Genomic DNA, 20,391 nt, shown 5'->3' with positions numbered 1-20,391 from the left:
ACCGGGATCAGCAACCATGGCAGCGGCTCAGAATAGTCATAACAGCCTTTGTTTAAGTCATCCACCTGGCCACTAATGTGTGTGTGAGCGTAGGGCTGGGCAATATGAGGAAGAGGGAAAAAAAACCCACAATAAACAGAAGACTTCTTCCTTTATCAATATTCATCACAGTATCTCTTTAGGGATGCAAGATCCAACGTTAAAATAACCAGTTCATGTCTATCACATGATATAATAAAAACAATAAATTATGAATATTGATAGGTTTGCCAGTCCCGTTTGAGCCTGTGTAACCTTCCACATGCTCTGCAGAAGATGGATGCCACAGAGGCGACACTTTTTTTTATATATATACGCACCAGAACCAAGCCAGAGTTGCATGGTGACCTATAGAGTTCAGGTTCATGAAAATCAAATACATGCATTGCATATTCATTATGATCCACACATTATGGAGGCAAGTCAGAATCACGTTTGTTCCCTTTTGCTGAATAAATGTCATGACTGTATGAGGATAAAGCTGCTGAAAGATGAGACTGAGGAACGAGAATTAAAAGGACTGAAAGGAAAATGATCAAAAGATGTGATCGTAATATGCTCCAGGACCTAAACACTGACGTTTACCTCCTTAATGTATGTTGTCCGTTCACACAACACTGCACCACGGACAATTTCGGGAACCCGTTGCTCCACATCTGTGCTCATCTGAGACAGCACCGTTCTTCAGTGTTAACCTGCAGGTACCATGATAAGGAAACATTGTTGACTCTGTCTTTGAGGCGAATATGGAAAAGAGACCTCGGATTATGTCAAGTCATGGTGGACATTTACAAGCACAGAGAGGCCAAGAAAAAAAAAAAAGGGGGACGTCCACTCCTCTCCCATCATCAGGCCAGCACAGAAATCATCATGTGCACTGTGCCAAAAAACAACTTGATTGTCTTATCTAAATGCAATAGTGCCATTCTGGTATGACCACTCCCATGCTTATAGCATTGATCACTGTCAAAGAGCACATGGTGACGGGCCCAGAGGTGGGTTTCACGAAGGTAAAATGGCACTACTAATGACAAACAAATGTGAAGTGCAAAGTTGGACATTTCTCTTCAGACTGTTGGCTCATAACAAAGACTGTGTTTCACACTTTCAAATGATATGGCATGGAGATTACTTCTTGTGAAAACTTGTCTTGTGATTGTCGGGTGAGAAAATATTCCAGTTTCCCTTCAGCCACTCTTAAAGGAGTCTAATACCGTCTTAGTATACACTGAAACAAACGGGCACAACCAGTTTGAAACTATTGAGTTTGATGAGCGCTAACAAAACAAACTATTTGGTTCATTTAAGTGCTAACAAGTCAACAAATCGCAGAACAACCATAAAAACTGTCACTGTAGTGGAGAGATGGTATTTCATATTCTCTTATCCAGACTGCACTACGTAGTGATGTAGTTGCAGAGCGCTGTATCAGCTCGATATAACCCTCCTCCACCAGGTTGCATTTCTTACATGCATTGAGTTCCCCACACTTACTCAAGATGTCATTGCGACGTTAATGTGAAAGCACAAGTAATCAGGGTCTTGAATACTCACAGGTTTGCACGTCTGTAAAATCAGCTCGTACTCTTAAGAAATGCAACTACTGAGAGACGGAAGACGTGGCTGCTGAGGAGAATTATTTTTTAGAACGCTGTTATTACAGGGACCAGTGCAGCCATTACGAACACACACACACCTGCACCCACATTGCTTCAACTTTCGAGACTTGACGAGCAGAAATTCCCAAAGATGTAGGAAGCTGACGGTGTCGTGTAAATCGGAATGAGAAACATTTACACAGCCATAGGGACGATATGGCGCCACATGTCTTAGAATACATCACCAACTCACTGTATTAAACGAGTAAGCCTGCAGTATACAGTATATTCCAGTATCCTACAGAATAAACATTTTGCTAATTCCAACACTGAGCAGATGACGTAATGCTATGTAACTGCTACAAGTTGACAAAGTGCACTGCGCAACAGTGGTCAGTGTTTCCTTTTTTTTTTTTTTTTTTTTTTTCTTTTTTTTGTTGTGTGTATATACAGTATCTGTGCTTAATATTGTGTGTTTTTTTTGTTTTTTTTCAAGGGACCTTGTGCAAGATGTGTTGTAGAGATAGTCTTGAAACTAGAGAGTGAACACTGCTGATATTTTGTTTTCATAGTGCTTTACTGCCTACTTCAGCATACATTTCAAAATCTTGCACAGAGTACTGCACATGTCTCACCATGCTGTCAGTTCAGCACCTGGACTGGGTTTTATCAAGCATGTCCAAGCAGGAGGGGGATCTTGTTTTTTTCATGTCAAACTGAATTACAGGGGTGGTTTGATCTTGTAGGAAATATGCTTATTCATTTTCTAAGAGTTAAATGAGAAAAGTGATGCCACTTATGACTGCATGCTTAATTTGAAGCTACCACCAGCAGCAGCTGGCGAGATTCTCCTGAAGGCTTCTCATGTTGCTAGTCTTTGTGCTAAGCTAAGCTGCTATTCACCATACAGACAGCGTTTGGTGTCGATCTTCTCATCTAACACAAATAAGTGTATATCCCAAAAGGTCTACCTATTCCTTTAACTTTGTTTGCTGAGACTAACCAAATAAGAGTATAACCTTTGCCAACCGATGCATAACAAGAACAAACGAGACTCTAAAAGCTTTGGTGCAAAGCATTGTTTGCCACCACTGCTTTAGACTTTCTAAACTATAAAATGTCTCTCTGGAGGCTGAGACCCCTGCTTCAGATGCTTGGTGGATAACCTCACAACATCGTTTCAAAATGCCTTTTAGGTGTCAAGTTGTTCTGCCTTTAGCCACGTGCCACATCGTACACTACCCAACAGTGATGTGGTGAATGGCGTGATTGTAGCCCTCCATGGGCACACTAAACTCCACGGGTCAACAGTAGATTTACAGATTCACCCAAGCCACCATTGACTTAAACCTGCAAACAGTAAGACTGGGAGCTGCTCAAAATCATGTACCATTCTGCAGTTTTTGCTTGTGTCAGAAGGGATACTGTGCATGTAAGAAACGTCTTTCTGAAGAGGTCAATATTTAAGAATATTTGTAGTAAATCAGAAGTTTCAATACCATCTGACCTTTATAGTTAACGATGCCAAAAAGTACATCCTAAATACTATAAATGCATATTTATTAATGACGTGCTTTTCCTTTAACAGCAAACATTACCATTGTGATTGATGCTTCATTTTGAGTGGCTTCTCAGTAATGCAACATACTGTACTGGACATGAATGTAGCCAACTGTTGCATATTTTGTAGAACATCTACCGTGGTCTATTTTCCTAAAATGGCTTAAGTAGGTAATCCATTGCAACATCTTTTTAGGATTTTGTTCAAACGTACTACAAATAAATGACTATAATTAATCGTTTGTGCTGCACAATGTAGTGCTGCCGTAAGATGCAAGCACAGCTCCAAAATCCTCCATATCGGCTCAGCCATGAGACGCACCGACGGCGTCGCCTCAGCATACCGAACACCATCAGCTTAGTTGACTGAATAACTATTAGACAAATGTGGTCTTGCCTGCATGATTTCCTTTTTTTTTTAATTGTTGTGTACAAATAACATTGTGAACTGTATTTTTTGTATCATTGAGATTGTGACTGTTGTTTTTATTATATTGTACATAAAAAGCACTTTATTTTAATTTTTTAAGATAAATGAATAAAATACATGTTTTGACACATGCATGTGAGTCTATTTTATGCTGTTATTTGCTTTAGTCCTGGACGCTTGTATAGAAGGCATGTCTGAGGGCGAGAAAGTGAAAATGGATAAATTATTTTTTAAATTATTTAAAAAACATATATATATATATATATATTTATTCATTATAGGTATGACATGAACACCTCAATAGCCTATTTAAAACAACTTCTGCCTTCTTGTGAGTGTTGTCATCAAGCTGAATATTCGTTACCTCAATATTATACACATTTACCTCTTTGGCCTCTGGCTCAGGCCCCTGTTTGAAAATGACATGCCCAAAGAAACACTTGTGAGATTTCTGCAGAGGTGTAAGGTGGAACACGGCATAAATGAAAGATTTAATTGCCAAACAAAACTATACAGTTTTCGAGTTAATATCCCTTTAGAATGATGCAGTTGCCGCCCATAACTTCGAGCAGACCATATCAGTAGATCTGAACTCGTCCTGTGCACGGACTGATGCTAGTAGAGGGAAGCGGAGCAAAGTCGGAGGTGGAATCTTTAAATTGGACATTTGGGTGCATTCATTGGGTACCATTTGAAATTTTCCCAGGTAACTGTTAAACTCATTTTACAGTTTTAGACTATTTAGAAAAATCAATCAATCAGACCCCGAAACATGTTCCCATTCAGAGAGCAACATAACCCATTGCTTTATAAGGAAAGATCATGTCTATATTGAAGGCCAAAGCCTGAAGGAGGAGTACAGTACCACAAATCATCCACCACAAGGAGACACACCGTGTTTTCACAGGCAAGGCAGAGGAAAAGCTGATCGATGGTCGATGCTGGAGGGGTGCAAGTGAATGCATCAGAGTAGCTATTAGCAGTGTTGACATACCCTCTTTCATCACAAAACAGCAAAGGTAAGACATTTTGTTTTCTCTTCTTCGGCTGCTGGTTCGGTGAGTTTTGGTCGTAGAGGGATAAAACCGTTGGAGTCTTTAATAAACGCCAAATTGTTTGTGTTGCAATTAGCATGAAGTAGCATTTGTTATTTTAAAAAAAAGTTTGTTTAAAATGTAATTTCATTTTTGCAGTTATTTATATGTAAATTTTTGTTATAATTATTGTTGTTGATTCACTTAAGATACATCCTATCGTTTGCTGATTATGGTGATGAGATAGCCTCTTCCTCAACCATAAAAATGAGGGATATGAGGTACGCTTGAGCTCCTCACGTCCAGTGTCAACCACCAGCACTGTCCTCATATCGAAACCAGATTTCATCTGAAGATTACTTGAATATCGAGGGCCTGGCCTTCAGAGAGGTCAATACGAGATCTGTCCATGCCCTTATTAACAGTTCATGTCTTAAATGTACTATTCCTACATTTAACCACAGTCAGTTATTTCGTTTCCTTCATCTATTCTTGACCAGAGTTGCTGCAAACTAAATTAAAGGACTCTTCTTTTCCTTAGATGCTTGTGTACTGCATATCACTGACCACCATTTGCAAAAAACATCTGCAACCAAATATGTTGTCTGACCACTCGATGCTCCTCTGGAAATGGTAAAGTGCTTTTAAAGAAACAAGAGTGAGTGCAGTTTTTGAATGTAACTTTTTGACCATCTGGCCTCATAAACAAACACCAGACCCTCACAAGAACATGTTTTATTCTCAGTTCCTCTTTGATCTGAGTTTCACGAGCCTGCTACCTTGCGATGGACGGACCTCATTTGCATAAAGTAGAGGTCGGGTTGTGATTATGCAAATGCAGATACGACGTATGGTCAGTCAACTCGCCGTGTCGTGTCCGTCATGCAACGCGTGGCCAACTCTCTTGCTCTCCATAGAAATGAATGGGATTCTTCAACTTCTCATACGTCAACGGATTTGGAGAGTTGTGATAATGATCTAGACTAATTTGGTTGGCATTCATGTCTGCTGTTGAAAAGGGCAGGTGAGACCAGCGTGAAGAGCTGTACAGAAAGCAAGCATTATTATTCTTGTTTCCCTTTACAGGTGTGTTTCCCAAAGCAACAATTGAATCATTGTCCCTCATAGAGATAGTTTTCAAATCAAATCAAGCTGATCACATCAAATATTAGTGGACAAATATAAAACTGAAAGCAAATAAGGCCATAAAACATAAATGGGGTTTAATTATGTGTTGCTGCATAAAGAAATGATAGATGCACCTACTTACATCCAGACATCACTGACGGTCTGTCTATCCAATTTACAATATTTTGAGCCTCAGTTCTGCAGGAAACTCTGCTGAGACAGGACAGTGCACTGTGAATAAACCACACCTTATTGATGTCCCAACACTCCTGCTGAGACAGGACAGTGCACCGTGAATAAACCGCACCTTATTGATGTCCCAACACTCCTGCTGAGACAGGACAGTGCACTGTGAATAAACCGCACCTTATTGATGTCCCAACACTCCTGCTGAGACAGAGATCAGTTGCCAGCAGGAATCATGTAACAGTCTTTCCTCACAGACTGCCCATGTGTGTGAAAGATCTGATGCTCTAGGATAGCAAGGAGGGGATACCCAGAGCTGACTGTGCAGAGGACTCTCATCCAGCATCTTTCCTCAGAATGACTCAGGGTTGATAAAAACTAAAACATTCTCTTTTTTCCTCACCCTTTCAGCCCATGTCTGTCCGTCTTTCTCTTTTTCCAAATCCAGCAAAATCTTGACATTTTCTCTCTCTCTTTCGATTGTCTGTGACAGATCCCATTTACTTCCAACGCCAGCTGTCATCGACCATTTGATGAAGAGCAAAGACGGTAATTTGCTATTCATTATTAACAAATCACTGCGCTGTGAAAAGCGCCTTTTGTTTTGCCCCAGCCTCAAAAAACAATTACAGTCGGTTTGCGTTTCAGCTGTGATTGCATTGCATATTTCATGGCAACGCTTCGTTGATGGTGAAATTGAAAAGCAGATTTACTTTTCACAGTCAATGAAAGGAGCTGGAAGATCTTTTAAATCAGTCCAAACCCAACTTCCCAGGTCACACATGTCATCTCTCCACAACTGCTTATTCACATGGTAGTTCATTTCCTTTAACGGATGCTGATTGTAATTCATCTAGTAATAATTCAAAAACATCTCCAAATTAAAGAGGCTCAAAGTTGATTTCAGAGTATAAGACATAGGTTTTGTGGACACACTAAAATGAAAGACACTTTGAGTGTTTGTGTATAGTGTTGTGTCACATATTAGGCCAGAGATAGGTAGATCTTTAGTCATTGTTGTCCCAGGGGGGATTTGTTTTCACAAGCTTGTGTCAACATACAAAAGAATAGGAGAGAGCAGTTCAAATGCCGCCTCTGTTTGTGCTCCTTTTTATATTCTTTTTAGAGAAATCGATTCATATTTTTGGAAATATGCTCATTCACTCACTCGACATTCAGCGGAGGCCAAGAACAAAGCCGGCACATTTCCCAAAGAGTCAAACTATTCCTTTAAATTGAATAATGGTGATCAAATTCAGAAGCTTTTGCTTCTCGCTTTGGAAGGTTACCAATTATTGCAGGAACTTTTGGATTACAAGCGTTTTGTGTGAAATGTGTTTTTATATTTAATTTTTCAGCTCTAAAAATCCACGTACAATTACACTTTTCATGTGGACAAATATACATATGCATTATACTGTAGGTGTGTACATGCACACATTCTTCTATGTGTATGTACACATAATGATCTTGCATGTGTGCATGTAGGCGTTTTAGCATTTGCTTTCCAGGAGCTTGGCGGATTCTCTATTTCAGAAACATACATACAGCAGTAAAAGGAGCTTCTGGGTTGGCATCATGAGAAGTATTCATGTGTGAAAGGGTTAAGAGGTGCAAGACCATTAAAAAAAGAGTGAAGCCGGGCAGGAAAAGCACATTTTCTTCATTCCTCTGCATACACACAGCATCGATTTAAACCATGCTCTGTGAATGTGTTGTAGGTCACTACAGTCATTAGCGTCTTGAAAGCATTTTAAGTGCCTGTCCGTGGCTATATTTATCAACCATATGATGAACATGATAGACAAGTCTGGCTTTATTGGATATTTGAAAGATATATATTTGTAATAAGATTGATTGAGATGGTGAGTCAGAATCAGTTTTATTGGCTGGGTATGAGTACACATACCAGCAGTTTGACTCTGCATATATTTGCCCTTATTATACACAGAAATACTGCAAAAACTAGGACAAAAAGGACATACATAAACATTTAGCTATTCTGTGTATACCAGTGGGTGAAAGAAGATAAATGTATACAAAACTGTGTCTATATATGTGTGTGTGTGTGTGTGTGTGTGTGTGTGTGTGTGTGTGTGTGTGTGTGTGTGTGTATATATATATATACACACACACACACACACAGAGTTATGTATACATTAATACATAACGAGTGGACCTATACAGTATATGCATGTATACATCAGTCAGTGCACTATATTCAGTATTATGTCGGCTTAGATTTTTCTTTGGCAGTGATATGTCACAAAAGACAATAAAATATTAAATATCTATAGTGCCATTTAATGCATGTTAAATGCTCATCAGAGTGACGGCCTATGGGAAGAAACCGGTTATTTTGGCGTACCGTGCTCTGTAGCGCCCACCAGAAGGGAGAAGTTGTAACAGGTTGTGTCCGGGGTGTGAAGGGTCTGCGGTGATGTGACCAGTTCTGAATGGAGGGAAGGTTGCCGCTTGATTTTTCGCTGCAGTCCTGACTGTCCGTTGTCATCTCTTCCGGTCCTGTTTGGAGGCTGATCCAAGGCACACAGTGATGGATGTACAGATAACAGACTGGATTTTTGCAGTCTGTTTATTGTGTGACAAAAAGGTCCCAAACCCGAGACCAGTGTTATTGTATGTGCCTTGGCTAACAGACCCTAAAGAACTAAATCCTTATCCCTGCAGCAGTCTGGAGGAGGTTTAATCTTGGGGAATTGGATTTTTGACACTCTCAGAGACTTTTTGGTCAGCCCACGTGACAAAGAGGTAGTTCTCTAGCGGTGGCCATCCAGAGACTCCCAACTGAGCTCCCAAATACAACCATAGTGTTACACTGCTGGCTACAGACCTTGTAATTAGGGGGTAGCATGTCTGGGCCAGATCTTGTGTGCTGCGACTGAGCTCTGAGCCCTGTGTGTTTAACTAGACAAGACTACTGGCTAGACTACATCAGAAGAAGACATCTAACCTGTGGATAAATCCTGAACCATCGTACAAACGTAATGTTCTTTTAAGGGACTGGATAGCATCCAGCATGTCCCATCAGACCTACAGACCTTTTCCGGTGTCTTTGACCCAACTATTTAATTCTCTTCTTCTTTTTTAAGTCAGATTTCACTTGAAGGTTATTTTGGATTTACACATTGACAGCTTCTATTTTACCTATATATCTGTATTGTACTATTACCTACACATAGTACACAGCTGACACTGACTGGATTACTGAGGTTCAAATGTAAATAGGATTCAATTTTGCTGAGATTAAATGACTACACCCATCCTTGCTGTGGGTAATTTATGGCCGTATTTAACATATGAAAAGCCAAACAGCTACAGTACATTGTTGTCCATCTTCTCCACAATTTGTTCTTTGACACTGGACTATTCAACATCTTAAATAGCATAGCAACAGCTCTGCTGCAACAATGCATTTTGGCGCAGTGCTCCCCTATCTCAACAAATTCAGCAGAGAAGGCATAAAGAGACGAGGCTTCTTGTATGAATTCAATTAGACGAGCTGACTCTCGTCTTTTCTTCGCATTCTGCGTCTCTCATTACCACTGAGCTGCTGTCTTCGTCTGTTTTAAGAAAACTTGCCAGAATCCACAGTAAAGTCTGTTCAGCCTTATGCTTGAATTTAAGTGAGATCTCCCCAAAGCTGCAAGCAGAGTATCATGGATGATAGCGGATGAGGTTTGGATTTTCTCGAATTTAAGCATTTGCTGATTCTGCATTCGTTCCCTTATCACTATTCAACTCTTCAGCTACTTTCACTGCTATCTGAGATGGAAAAAAGCTTAACTTTTGACTTAATTATACGCCTTGTAATCTGAGAACTGAGGACACAAACTCAATGGATTTCAAAAAATAGAGACACAGCTTATTGGCTATAAATAGGCTGAGCTGTAGCTTACTGCACACTATGAAATATCAGCAATATGCACTTTGTGCTTGTGTTGGAGGACGACAGTCATAATACAAATGTTCTGCAATAGCAAAAAATGTGTGTGCTCGCTTAATTTCAATAGTATCAATAACACGTTAATGAAAAGCTTTTTTCCCCACTTCAAAATACCCTTTATATCTTGAATTGACACATAACAAACTGTAAGTTCTCTCGTACCTAGTTTAAGCAAATAATCAACATAATTCTGAAAAATCCAATGTTCACTGGTAAGAATACAGTATTAAAAATACCTTGATGTGTGCTTCCACCTAGTGGTCAGAATGGCACTAGAGTATTATCCTGTCTGCTGGCACACTTGGTCTAATTACAATAGATTTGCTGTTACACAACCCAGACAGAGCAGAGACAGAACTCAGATGTATCCTTTCCTTAACCGCATGATGCTATATCTTGTATTACTTATGGTAAACAGGACCTCTAATAAGAGCTATTCTTTACTATATATTTTTTTATTTATTTTGTGTTTTATCTTATTTAGCAAAATAGAAAAACAAACGGCATTTTGCTGCGCAACCCTATTGTACAATGACAAACGTACTTTGTAGAGAATACTATTGAACGTGAGTATGTCCACTTGTTTGCCAACTGTCAAAAACTGCTGCCATCCTGACTCTAAGACTGGATGAATATCTCCTTGTGTACGACAACAGTTATGCATATATTTGTCTACTTAGTATGTGCCCATAATGGCAACTCTACTATTTTTCTGGGATGCACAGATCACAGACGCTGACAGCATTGGTGGTGGGAGGCCATGGGCAGTGATTTCTGTACGTGAAGCACATATACAACCAGTTTATCCTGTAAAGTCATCATATTCCTTACCGTCACAGAAAGGCTGCGAGAAAAAGCTGTGGCAATCCCTAATTAATGATTATGCACATTTCTTAATTTGCCTTGGCTTATTTGACTGACTACTTTAAATCTGCATTCATGAAGACAGATCATAATAAAACTTGAAGTGTCTTTAAGTTAATTGGCTCTTTTGTCAGATTGTTGAGTGACTCTTTGCGATTAAAGCCAATGACGATGCACCTATTTTAACAGAAACTGATGTGTAAATAAAGGGAAAAATTCATCATTCAGTTACACTAGCAGGTTCAACATTAGTGAATTAGTAATGTTTTAATATTTGAACTTGTCCGTCCAGCAGATGCTATTAATAGATTGAACCATTTAGTTATGTGCCTGTAAGGTTTGACTGGTTTCAAGGGCCTGGGTTCAAATTTGTCCATCACAGCAATTATCCACCTTTGTTTGTTGAAATCTATAAAGTAGTGTAGTTTAATTTCTATCTGTAGAAAGACTGAATCAAAGCATGAAGTCAAACTATCCAAATACCAGAATACACTAAGAAGTAGCAAGTAGTAGTTTATTTAGTGCCGATCCCTAATCCGCTCTGCCGTATACGTTTCCGTGAGTTGAAAGTCAATGTGGTGCCATCAAAAAAAAGATGCTACGAGATGTCGCCAACACAATTAAAAAGTAAACGCCAGCCCTTCAACGCCCCACAACAGTATTACAGATCATGTAACAATAATATTACACAAACTGTCTTCAACATTCAGAATAACTCAAGCAAGCATGAACTAAAAAGATACACTTTATTTGAAACCAGCAGGGGACATTTTTGTACAAAAATACACAACTGTTACGTAGGTGCTCGTGTCAAGAATTGTTCTTCTTTCTCCTGCTGCTGCTGCTTACACCACTGATGCTTCTATGCATGCAGCACCAACGTGGGACAAGCGTTAACTTGCTCAGACAAAAGTAAATATAAATCCAACAAGCGATGTCATTTGCCAAGGGGAAGAATGTAGGATCCTAGATTCTTGAGGCTAGATAAAAATGACCGTTCTTATAAATATCAGGGAGAATGCTAAACATGGGATGTTATTGAAGCACTGAGTTGAATTTGTCTCCCGACTTCATTCTGTACTCGGACTTGGTGGCTTCTTTTCTTCTTTCCCTCCTCCAGCCGACTTTTGCTGCTTCTGTTGCATTATCTCGGCATCCCTTGGGGAGAGAGGGACATTTAAAGAGAGAATAGACTTTGGTGGGACAGATTCTACTGTACAACACACTTTGTTTTGATGCTGCAAAAATCAAGTATTTTGTGTGCATCCCATTTCTTTATTGTCACGCAGAGCCGTGTTTACCTCTGCTTCCGAGCAGCAGCAGAGAGTCCATCGTCGCCCCTCTTCCCTCTACCACTGTCAGTACTTTTTTTGGCATTCTTCGCACGGGCGAGCTCACGTTGGTTTCCTCCTGTATGACAGACAACAGGGTGAAAGAAAAACAAATGAACAGAACAAATGGCATTTAAATGAGCAACTCATCGGGAATGTGAGCTACACCCTTAAAAAACAACACCTCCATTACTCAACAGCAAAAATAACAAAAACAAATGTCACGCCTTTATAAAGACATTCACTGTCTACAAGACATGGTTTAAAGTGACACACAGTTTACATTGTACGACTGTATGATGGCAGGAATAAAAATGGTGCAAACCCCCCCAACAAAAAAAAAAAGCAGCCGACGTGGCAGAGAGGCGCTGGAGAGCAGCTTCATGCCTGAACAACAGTACAGAGGCAGCAAAGCCTCTTCCATCGTGTTACCGATCGACGAACCACTCTAATAATCAAAGACAAGCAACGAAGGCAGAGTCACGTATTTGTAAATACAAAATTAAAAAAAAAGATTCTGTCTGCTACGAGCCGCGTTGATACACAGATATCCGTGTTACGTCTCTGGTAACTATTCATTGACAGTGGGCCGAGGCCCACACTAACAGCTGGCACATCGTTGTTGACAAACGTTCAACGCACATAATGTAACGTTCAGACACAGATATGTGACTTTAACATGAGCCCATCTACTCCTTTACACCCTACAAAGAACGCACGTCCATCGGTGTGCGTGATTCATAAACCAAGGGTGACAATACTGGCATGAATTCCGTGAAATAAGTTACGTTCTTCTTCAGCAAATAGACGGAGCCCGGGTCGGCGGTGGCCATGGCTAATGCCCGGTAGAAAACAACGCGCACAGACTACATGCAACCCAACAAAGTACACGGAGGCCTTACAGTCAAAATATATGTCGATACCCACTGGTCATTTTAGTAACCGCCGCTTCTTTCGTCCAAATAGTTCAGCTCAGCCAAAGGGCAGTCGGTTCCCTTCTCGTTGCTCCAGTCGCTGTTTCGTTGCGCCTCTGAGGCTGCCGAGTATGCGCGAGACTTCCGTGCGAGAACCAGAACGTTACGGCTCTCTCTCTCAGATTGCACGGCGCATGCGCGAGGCAATCGTCAATTTAATACTACAAAAGCGATTTGCGGCACAATAATACTAAATAAGACTAAATCATTAAAATCCTTTATATGAGTAAGAGTAGGAATAGCACAATCAGTATACAACTTTTTAGATGGAAAGGCATGTGTTTAAAAAATGAATTAAGTATACCGTGATATAATATTAATAAGTTATTTTACACAAATAAATACATAACGATTGATACATTTTACATACTGTCAAATCTGCTCAAAGACTACTTTTATGCAGGGAGAAAAATTATGACTGTAACTGCGGTCATAATTACAATTTCATAATTGATTTCTTAGTTTGTTTAGCATCTGTAGTTTATTTTGTAGTGTTCTATGGCTCCAGCAATCACACAAAGAAGGTTTGTCAAACTGTTATCTAGCCTACTGAATCCGAGGCTTTGATTGAAGGACATGAAGCCTGGCACTGTCGTAGAGTGGCTTTTCTTCTCCTCCTCCGTCATCCTGGGTCAGCGCCAGGGTGGGAGACACGTATAGAGAGACGCATGGAGGCCTACATGCTTTGTACACAGTTGCTTTGTATCGTGTAAAACAGTATTCATTTGATTCGCGTTCAATTTGTTGCATTTAGTGTACATAGATGCCCATGGGTGTCTCTTCTGTTACTGACAAACATTTGGCAAAATTGACTTTGGCCACATTTGTAATGCAGATTCAATAAACTCCATTCAATGAGACATTCACTTAAATCACAATCCACAGCTATCTTCTTAAAAACTTACTACAAAAGGGCCAGCAGGTGGCAGACCAAGCCAAAGTAAATTTAGAAATGAAGGCACTCAAGCTGCCATCTCCGTTGGCATTCTTCACACAGAAGCTATAGGACTACCAATCATTTCAAAAGTATGTCATAATGAAAGTATAAAATACTAGAATAGATAGATTACATGCAAAATAACTGATGATCAGCGCAATCAAGTGTGTTTCATTGTTGTATATTACACCAGACGAAACTCACACCGGTAGAAACCAGAGTAACTGACACAGTATAATTCCAGTGATAATATTGAAGTATTGCCTTTCCCTGGGTTAATGTGTGAACTGGAATGTTGTTAATTGTTTTATTTCGGTTCTACAATAAGAACCGCATGATGTTTTCCTTGCAGTTTTGGTACAGTGATTTTATGGACCGTCTGGCAATTAAATCTGCTAGATGACTGACTCATGTCTGAAATACTACCCAGACACTGAAACTATGAATAGAAGACAACCTCCTGTGTGCCTACTGCACTAGGCCATGCCACAGTCAAACAACTGCATCAGGAGTATTTTCCAAGTCACCACATCTGTTTCATCTGGAGGGAAACTTCTGATTGTCTGCAGCTCCATTTGGTTAAATGACATGAAACAAGATATTTCTCTAAAAGTCATCAGAATCAACAAAAACATTAAAAACAATTGTATGATTTAGAGAAGTACTGGAAACATAAGTTCACGGTTGTCGAGATGACAGCAACTACAGCAATAGAAATCCTAAAACGTGTTCATAGTGGTGGAAGTGAGCCGTAGGAGGAGAATGAAGACAGGGCTGTGTTTCTTTGCTGAAAGAAAAAAACTGTATTTTAAGGACATAATTACTGTTTGAATACAATGAGCCATCAAACTACTGCTGTGATTGTCTAGCCAACAGTCTATTTGGGTTAAGAAAAAGGTCTTCTTTGAGTTTAATGATATGTTATAACATTCTTCTGGTCGGCAGCGCTCTGGGTATTATTTATTTAAGGATGTTCAGCTAAAAACTTACTTTAAAAGTAAAAAATAAAAGTAGAGCCCAGAAACTTTCTGTCATGTTTCTTATCAAAGAGGTCAAAACCATTTATCCTCAAACATAATGAGCAATCAATTACAAATGTCCTTTTGACAGGTGGTCACACATCACTGACAGGAATGCACTATAAACACATTGTCACTGAGCAGAAATGTTTAAGTCTGTGCTACGTTCACTGTAGGCTACAAGTGCAGCATATTTTGCAAAACAATTGACCCGACAAAGAGACTGCAGCTCAAATGTCGCTAGCGTTGCTAAAAACATTACCTGCTTTCAATAATTCAACAAATCATCTTACTTTTTTTTTTTTTTACATTTTTAAGAATTATTCACCAGATATCTAGTTTTTATGAAATATCTTGATGACCCATCCAACAGCTACTTTGTAATGACATATTATGACCATGGACATCTGTGGCATAATCCTTTCCTGATTGCTCTGACTTGTCAGGACATTAATGATTTCCATTACCCATAAACAGTACATTTTATATTCTTGCATACGATTTTATATGGTTTATTTGACACATTTTCTCCAAGGATTGTAAACAGAACATTACCAAGGATCTATTTCTGTGAAATAGACTCATATTACTCTATTACTAGTTTCAGTCTCTCACAAGGGCTCAGCTATTCCTGACTGCCTTGTATTTTAGAAATAGAGTGAGAAAGAGAGAACTTTGGTAAAAAGAGGATTGAGGAATGGCTTTCTCATGGCACTTGCGTGCTGGAGCATGACGACTTTAACAGTGTGTAGAACAGCATGTCGAACACTGTGGTCAGTTTATTGGGCTGCTGGCGACACGGCACAGCCCAGGATGTCTGCCTTTGACTTGTTTTCCCCACAGCTGCTTTCAGTGACAGTATCCTGCTTAAAGCTAACTATTTTTGTCTCCATACGCAATTATCGCCACCTGGTCATTTTGACAATGTTGACTGCTTCTGCATTTACAAAGCCTCCGAATGTTAATGCGGCCCTTGTGTGAGCTGCAGCTGCAGCTGCAGTTGTGTCTGCAATTGAATCAAATGGAGATGATGGGGAGGAAAAACTATGTGTTTCATTAATTTCATACTAAATGTAACAGGGAGATTTCATATTAACAGTAAGAGTCTTTGCCCTCTCATTACCTCCACCACTTTTCTACACTGACTACTTAGTGACAGACATTCACACGATCACATGGAAGTAAACTGTTCAGTTTGGGCCGACAACATGTGCGTGCATGTTTGACTATTAAATATGAGGGATAATTATGTCAAGATTCAAAAGCAAGGGGATTTGTTGTTTTAACTGTTATTGTGTTTGGACGGATTTTCTTTTTCAATCCAAACAGGAGATAGATGAAATAGTGGAGTTGTTGAGTGCTTATGATGCGATGACAAGACAACCCTCATTTAATTTCTCCTCCAACATGTGATTGCACCGTCTTCATGAATAGGCTGCACTGTTTGGAGCGGTCTTTGCTGATCATGAAGTGGTTGAGGCACTGATGTGTGGCAGTATAGTGTGACAATCTGGACGTATGGTGCATTCCTCTCTGTCTCATTTCACCGCTGTCATCCATCACGCTGCCAGAGTCCTGCCTGCTGTCATGAATGATTGATGGGACTTGCGGATCCCGTCTTCTGCATCGCCTTAATGTCCCTTGTGTCCTGCTTGTTGGAGCTAATTTTGACATTTGCCCGTGAAATTATTATGCTGTCTGTTTGTTGTTTTGCAAACTACTGTACATTCATTTTTCTTCTCTACTGAAAACCTCTCTTTTCTGACTGTTGTAACTGTAAATGTTTTCAAAGGAGCTGTATTCGGTCTTTACATACATTATTATTTACTGCATTTGTTAACCAAAGTAATGTGTTACCTTCCAAAATGTTAAAGCTTTTACACTTCTCAATATTTAGATATATTTAACCATATGAGCATTTAACATGTTCAAAATGAACATTGTCCTGAAAATGTCGATACAAGATGCAATGTAGGTGGTATTACCTTTATATACCTTTAAATATTTCTGTATTCTGTATTGCAAAATACTGTTGAATGTAGTTGAATGGTTAAATAAACCAAGTCTACAGCCATGCTAGCAGTGAATAGTGAGTCTATAGTTCACAACAGTGCTTTGAGCTAAATACTATCATCAGCAGGTTAAAACTTTCAAAATGACGATGGCTACATGCTGATTTTTAACAGGTATGATGTTTACCATGATCGCCATTTTAGTTTAGCGTGTTAGCATGCTGACATTTGCTGGTGGAAATGTCACAAATTTTGCAGGAATTTGGCCATAAACCAAAGTACGAAACAAAATAAAATGTTGTCCTGATGATGGCACTAGATTAACATCTGTATCAGTTAAATATAAGAATCATAAGCAAGATAAGAATTATTTTAATATAAAAAATGAACATAATCTGAGTTCAAGCAATGCAAAGAGGTTTTCAAATTTTTCAAATTCGTTTCTTTAGGCCGGTAAAAATGTAAGCAGCTCTCATGGGTATCATCCTCTATATTGTGCAATGCAGGGATTTATTTCAACTGGCCTTTGTTTTCCTCTGCAATGAACATAAAGCTTTTGACAAAAAAAAACACAGTTTACATTGTGAAAAAGAACATGAAAGTGGGTTAATGTGTTACTTTGTTGTTGTTGAAATGGGGCATGTTTGCATAGAGATAGAGATTGTCTGATGTATAGGCGCACAGTCTGAGGGGATGGAGTTATTGATTACAAAGAATAATGTCTACAACCTTCAGTTGATCATGTGATCCACTTTTAGCTTTTTAGGCTTTTAGTTAACTCAAGACAGTCCTTTCCTTTTCTTCTCTTTACGGCTAAGACATGTAGGAAACATCACTGTTAATAATATTAAAATATCCATGTGAACAATATAAGGTAATTGAGTCAGAAACACAAAGAAGCTTTAATTCATCTGTTTCTTGCACTGACTAAAGAGGGAGGTGGAGGAGGGAGGTTTTGCTGTTTAGGAGCCAGACAAAATGACCTTCTTCCATTCGTCTGTAGAATCGTCACTCCCTCTCTCGCCTTATATACTTGAAGCCATTTCAGTAGACCCATTGTTTCCCCTTTTATCTGAGGTCTACCGGCCTGGGACAAAAGAAGACACGTGAGCGTCAAGGTAATTTCTCCTGGAGTGCAGATGTTGCACTGGCTGACCCTGTGCTGTGGAAACACTGAAGCACAAGCCAGCAGGTTTGGAAATCAGGCTGTGTTAAATTTCACTGACAGAACTATGGATCTAACTTGCTGAAAGCACAGAGAAAATTCCACTCATACAATGCCTATGACAGGAGCTGTGACACCAAGTGAACATTGTGAGATTAGCAGGAAAAGAGGAACAAATTCAATTTGATCCGCTGATTCACAAATCAGTTTTCCCTCATGTAAACGGCAGATTTTACACCGCTACGTTGCAGTGTGCAGCTAAACGTGACAGCCTGTCCTTTAGATACAGCTTAATTGAATGTTATTTCACTTGGTGCGGAACAATAGCAGTCATCCAAGGGAGAAAATGATGGCTTTATTTCTCTAAATTTACACCAGACGTACATTCTGTTGTCTTCCGTGTGTGTCTTGTGTTTGTATCCTAGTTTAAGTAAATGCATCAAATGACTGAGTGGCCCAAATCAACTGTAAACACAACAGGCTGCTGTTAAAAAGTGCTCGACTTTGATTCTTTGACTAAAGAGAACAAAGCATGCAGACGAATCCATAATGCCGTTTTATGGATTTTCATTGCCCACGTTGTTAAAATGGACTTAAGTCCAAACTGGTCTCATTACGATAATGAAATGAAATCATGACTTTGTCCAGATGATGTGTTTTCAAATGGTTGCCAAGGTAACACAGCCATTTCTCTGTTAATGCAGGATGTCCAGGATTATAGGGATGACTAGATAACAGTGGCTGGTGTGGATCATACCAAGTGCCTCTGACAAGGTTGCCAATTCCCAATTGATTTGGGAAATGGGATAAATCTAGACACGCAAACATCCTCAACTGTCAGAATAAGACCATGTCTGCTTTTATTTATTTGTGCTAACATATTTCCTTAATTTTCTGCTTAAAATGTCTCTGTGGTTATCTCCGTCTCTTCGTCCTCCTGCTGTGCATGAGCTCACCACCGTCTCCTGGCTGACTCGTCTTGGTTGGTTCCAGCGACAACGGCTCCCACTCTGCATGTAAAGTACGGAGAATTATTCCATCTGAAATCTAGAGGACGACCAGTGACGACTCACTGAAAATACTCTGTATGCAGGAGATGCCCCTGATTCCACTGAGCTCATCGGTGAGTCTCCCACAACACATTGTTATGGCTGACACCGTGTTTAGTACACAATGTGCAACACATACTAGGAGGACGTGATGTGACAGAAAGTTACTTTCAAGAAGACGCAACAAAATGTGTTGTTCAATGCATTACATGTTGCTACATGTGCAGCTCAAATTAAGGTAAAACGAGTTTTTAGCGCCGCTAGCAGTTAGGCTTTCATGAAGGGAAATACTACTTGTTAAGTCCACCACTTTGGTTTAACTGAAATATCTCAACAAGTGTTGGATTCATTGGCATTTTGTAAAGACATTCATGGTGCACAGATGATAGACCTCTATTATTGTGGTGTTCCCCTGACTTTCCCTCTAGGGCCACCATGAGGTTGACATTTGTGGTTGAATAAAATGGCTTGAAATAATCGGATGGATTGCTGTGACATCAGGTGAATCAGGTCACAATCCTTTGGTCAAACAAACACTACATTCTCATCAGCCTCAGCTGTTCCTCCTGTTTACTGCTACTTACAAATAGTTCAGATGTATTGAAGAAGGGTTGTATGAGGTACTAATCCATAGTCAGTGTATTACCTGCAGTAGATGAAGCCTGCAGTTTGGAGAAATAGACAGGAGGACAGCACAGGGGCAAGGCAATGTCAACGCATTTTAGCCACCTAAAAGATAGGCCCGTCTAAAAAACATCTATATCACTTTATGTCGACGCTGTATTTAGTTAGTGTTAGCATGCTAACACGTTAACGTAAGATGGCGAACATTGTAAACATAGCTGCTAACCATCAGCATGTTATCACTGTGAGCATGTTAACATGCTGACTTTAGCATTTAGCTCACCACTGTGCTTTAAGGCCAGTGACATTTTCAATATGCAAGTAAAAAGTCTGCCGTCATGGAGAGGGACAAGACACAGCGATTGTTTGAATATGTGGATAATGCATATTCTCCACACAATGCATTTGAACAAGGAAAGCGACAGAAGTAGTTTAGTAAAGAAGAAAAAGCGCTTAAGAGACAAGTTCAAACCCTGC

General features: G+C 39.6%; 1 protein-coding gene across 1 annotated transcript; it reads right to left on the bottom strand.

The window, feature by feature from the left end:
- Positions 1–11,535: 11,535 nt before the first annotated feature.
- On the bottom strand, positions 11,536–13,219 carry serf2b (small EDRK-rich factor 2b). The gene is made up of 3 exons (XM_076077892.1): positions 13,062–13,219; positions 12,105–12,213; positions 11,536–11,961 (listed from the first exon to the last, which is right to left on the bottom strand). The coding sequence occupies exons 1-3, from the start codon at positions 13,066–13,068 to the stop codon at positions 11,874–11,876; spliced, it is 204 nt and encodes a 67-aa protein (XP_075934007.1). The 5' UTR covers positions 13,069–13,219; the 3' UTR covers positions 11,536–11,873.
- Between the last annotated feature and the right edge of the window lie 7,172 nt (positions 13,220–20,391).

Source organism: Anarhichas minor, unplaced genomic scaffold (genome assembly GCF_050575085.1).
Source record: "Anarhichas minor isolate MPS153535 unplaced genomic scaffold, ASM5057508v1 ptg000062l, whole genome shotgun sequence".
Taxonomy (NCBI): domain Eukaryota; kingdom Metazoa; phylum Chordata; class Actinopteri; order Perciformes; family Anarhichadidae; genus Anarhichas; species Anarhichas minor.
This window is presented reverse-complemented; position numbering and strand designations above follow the sequence as displayed.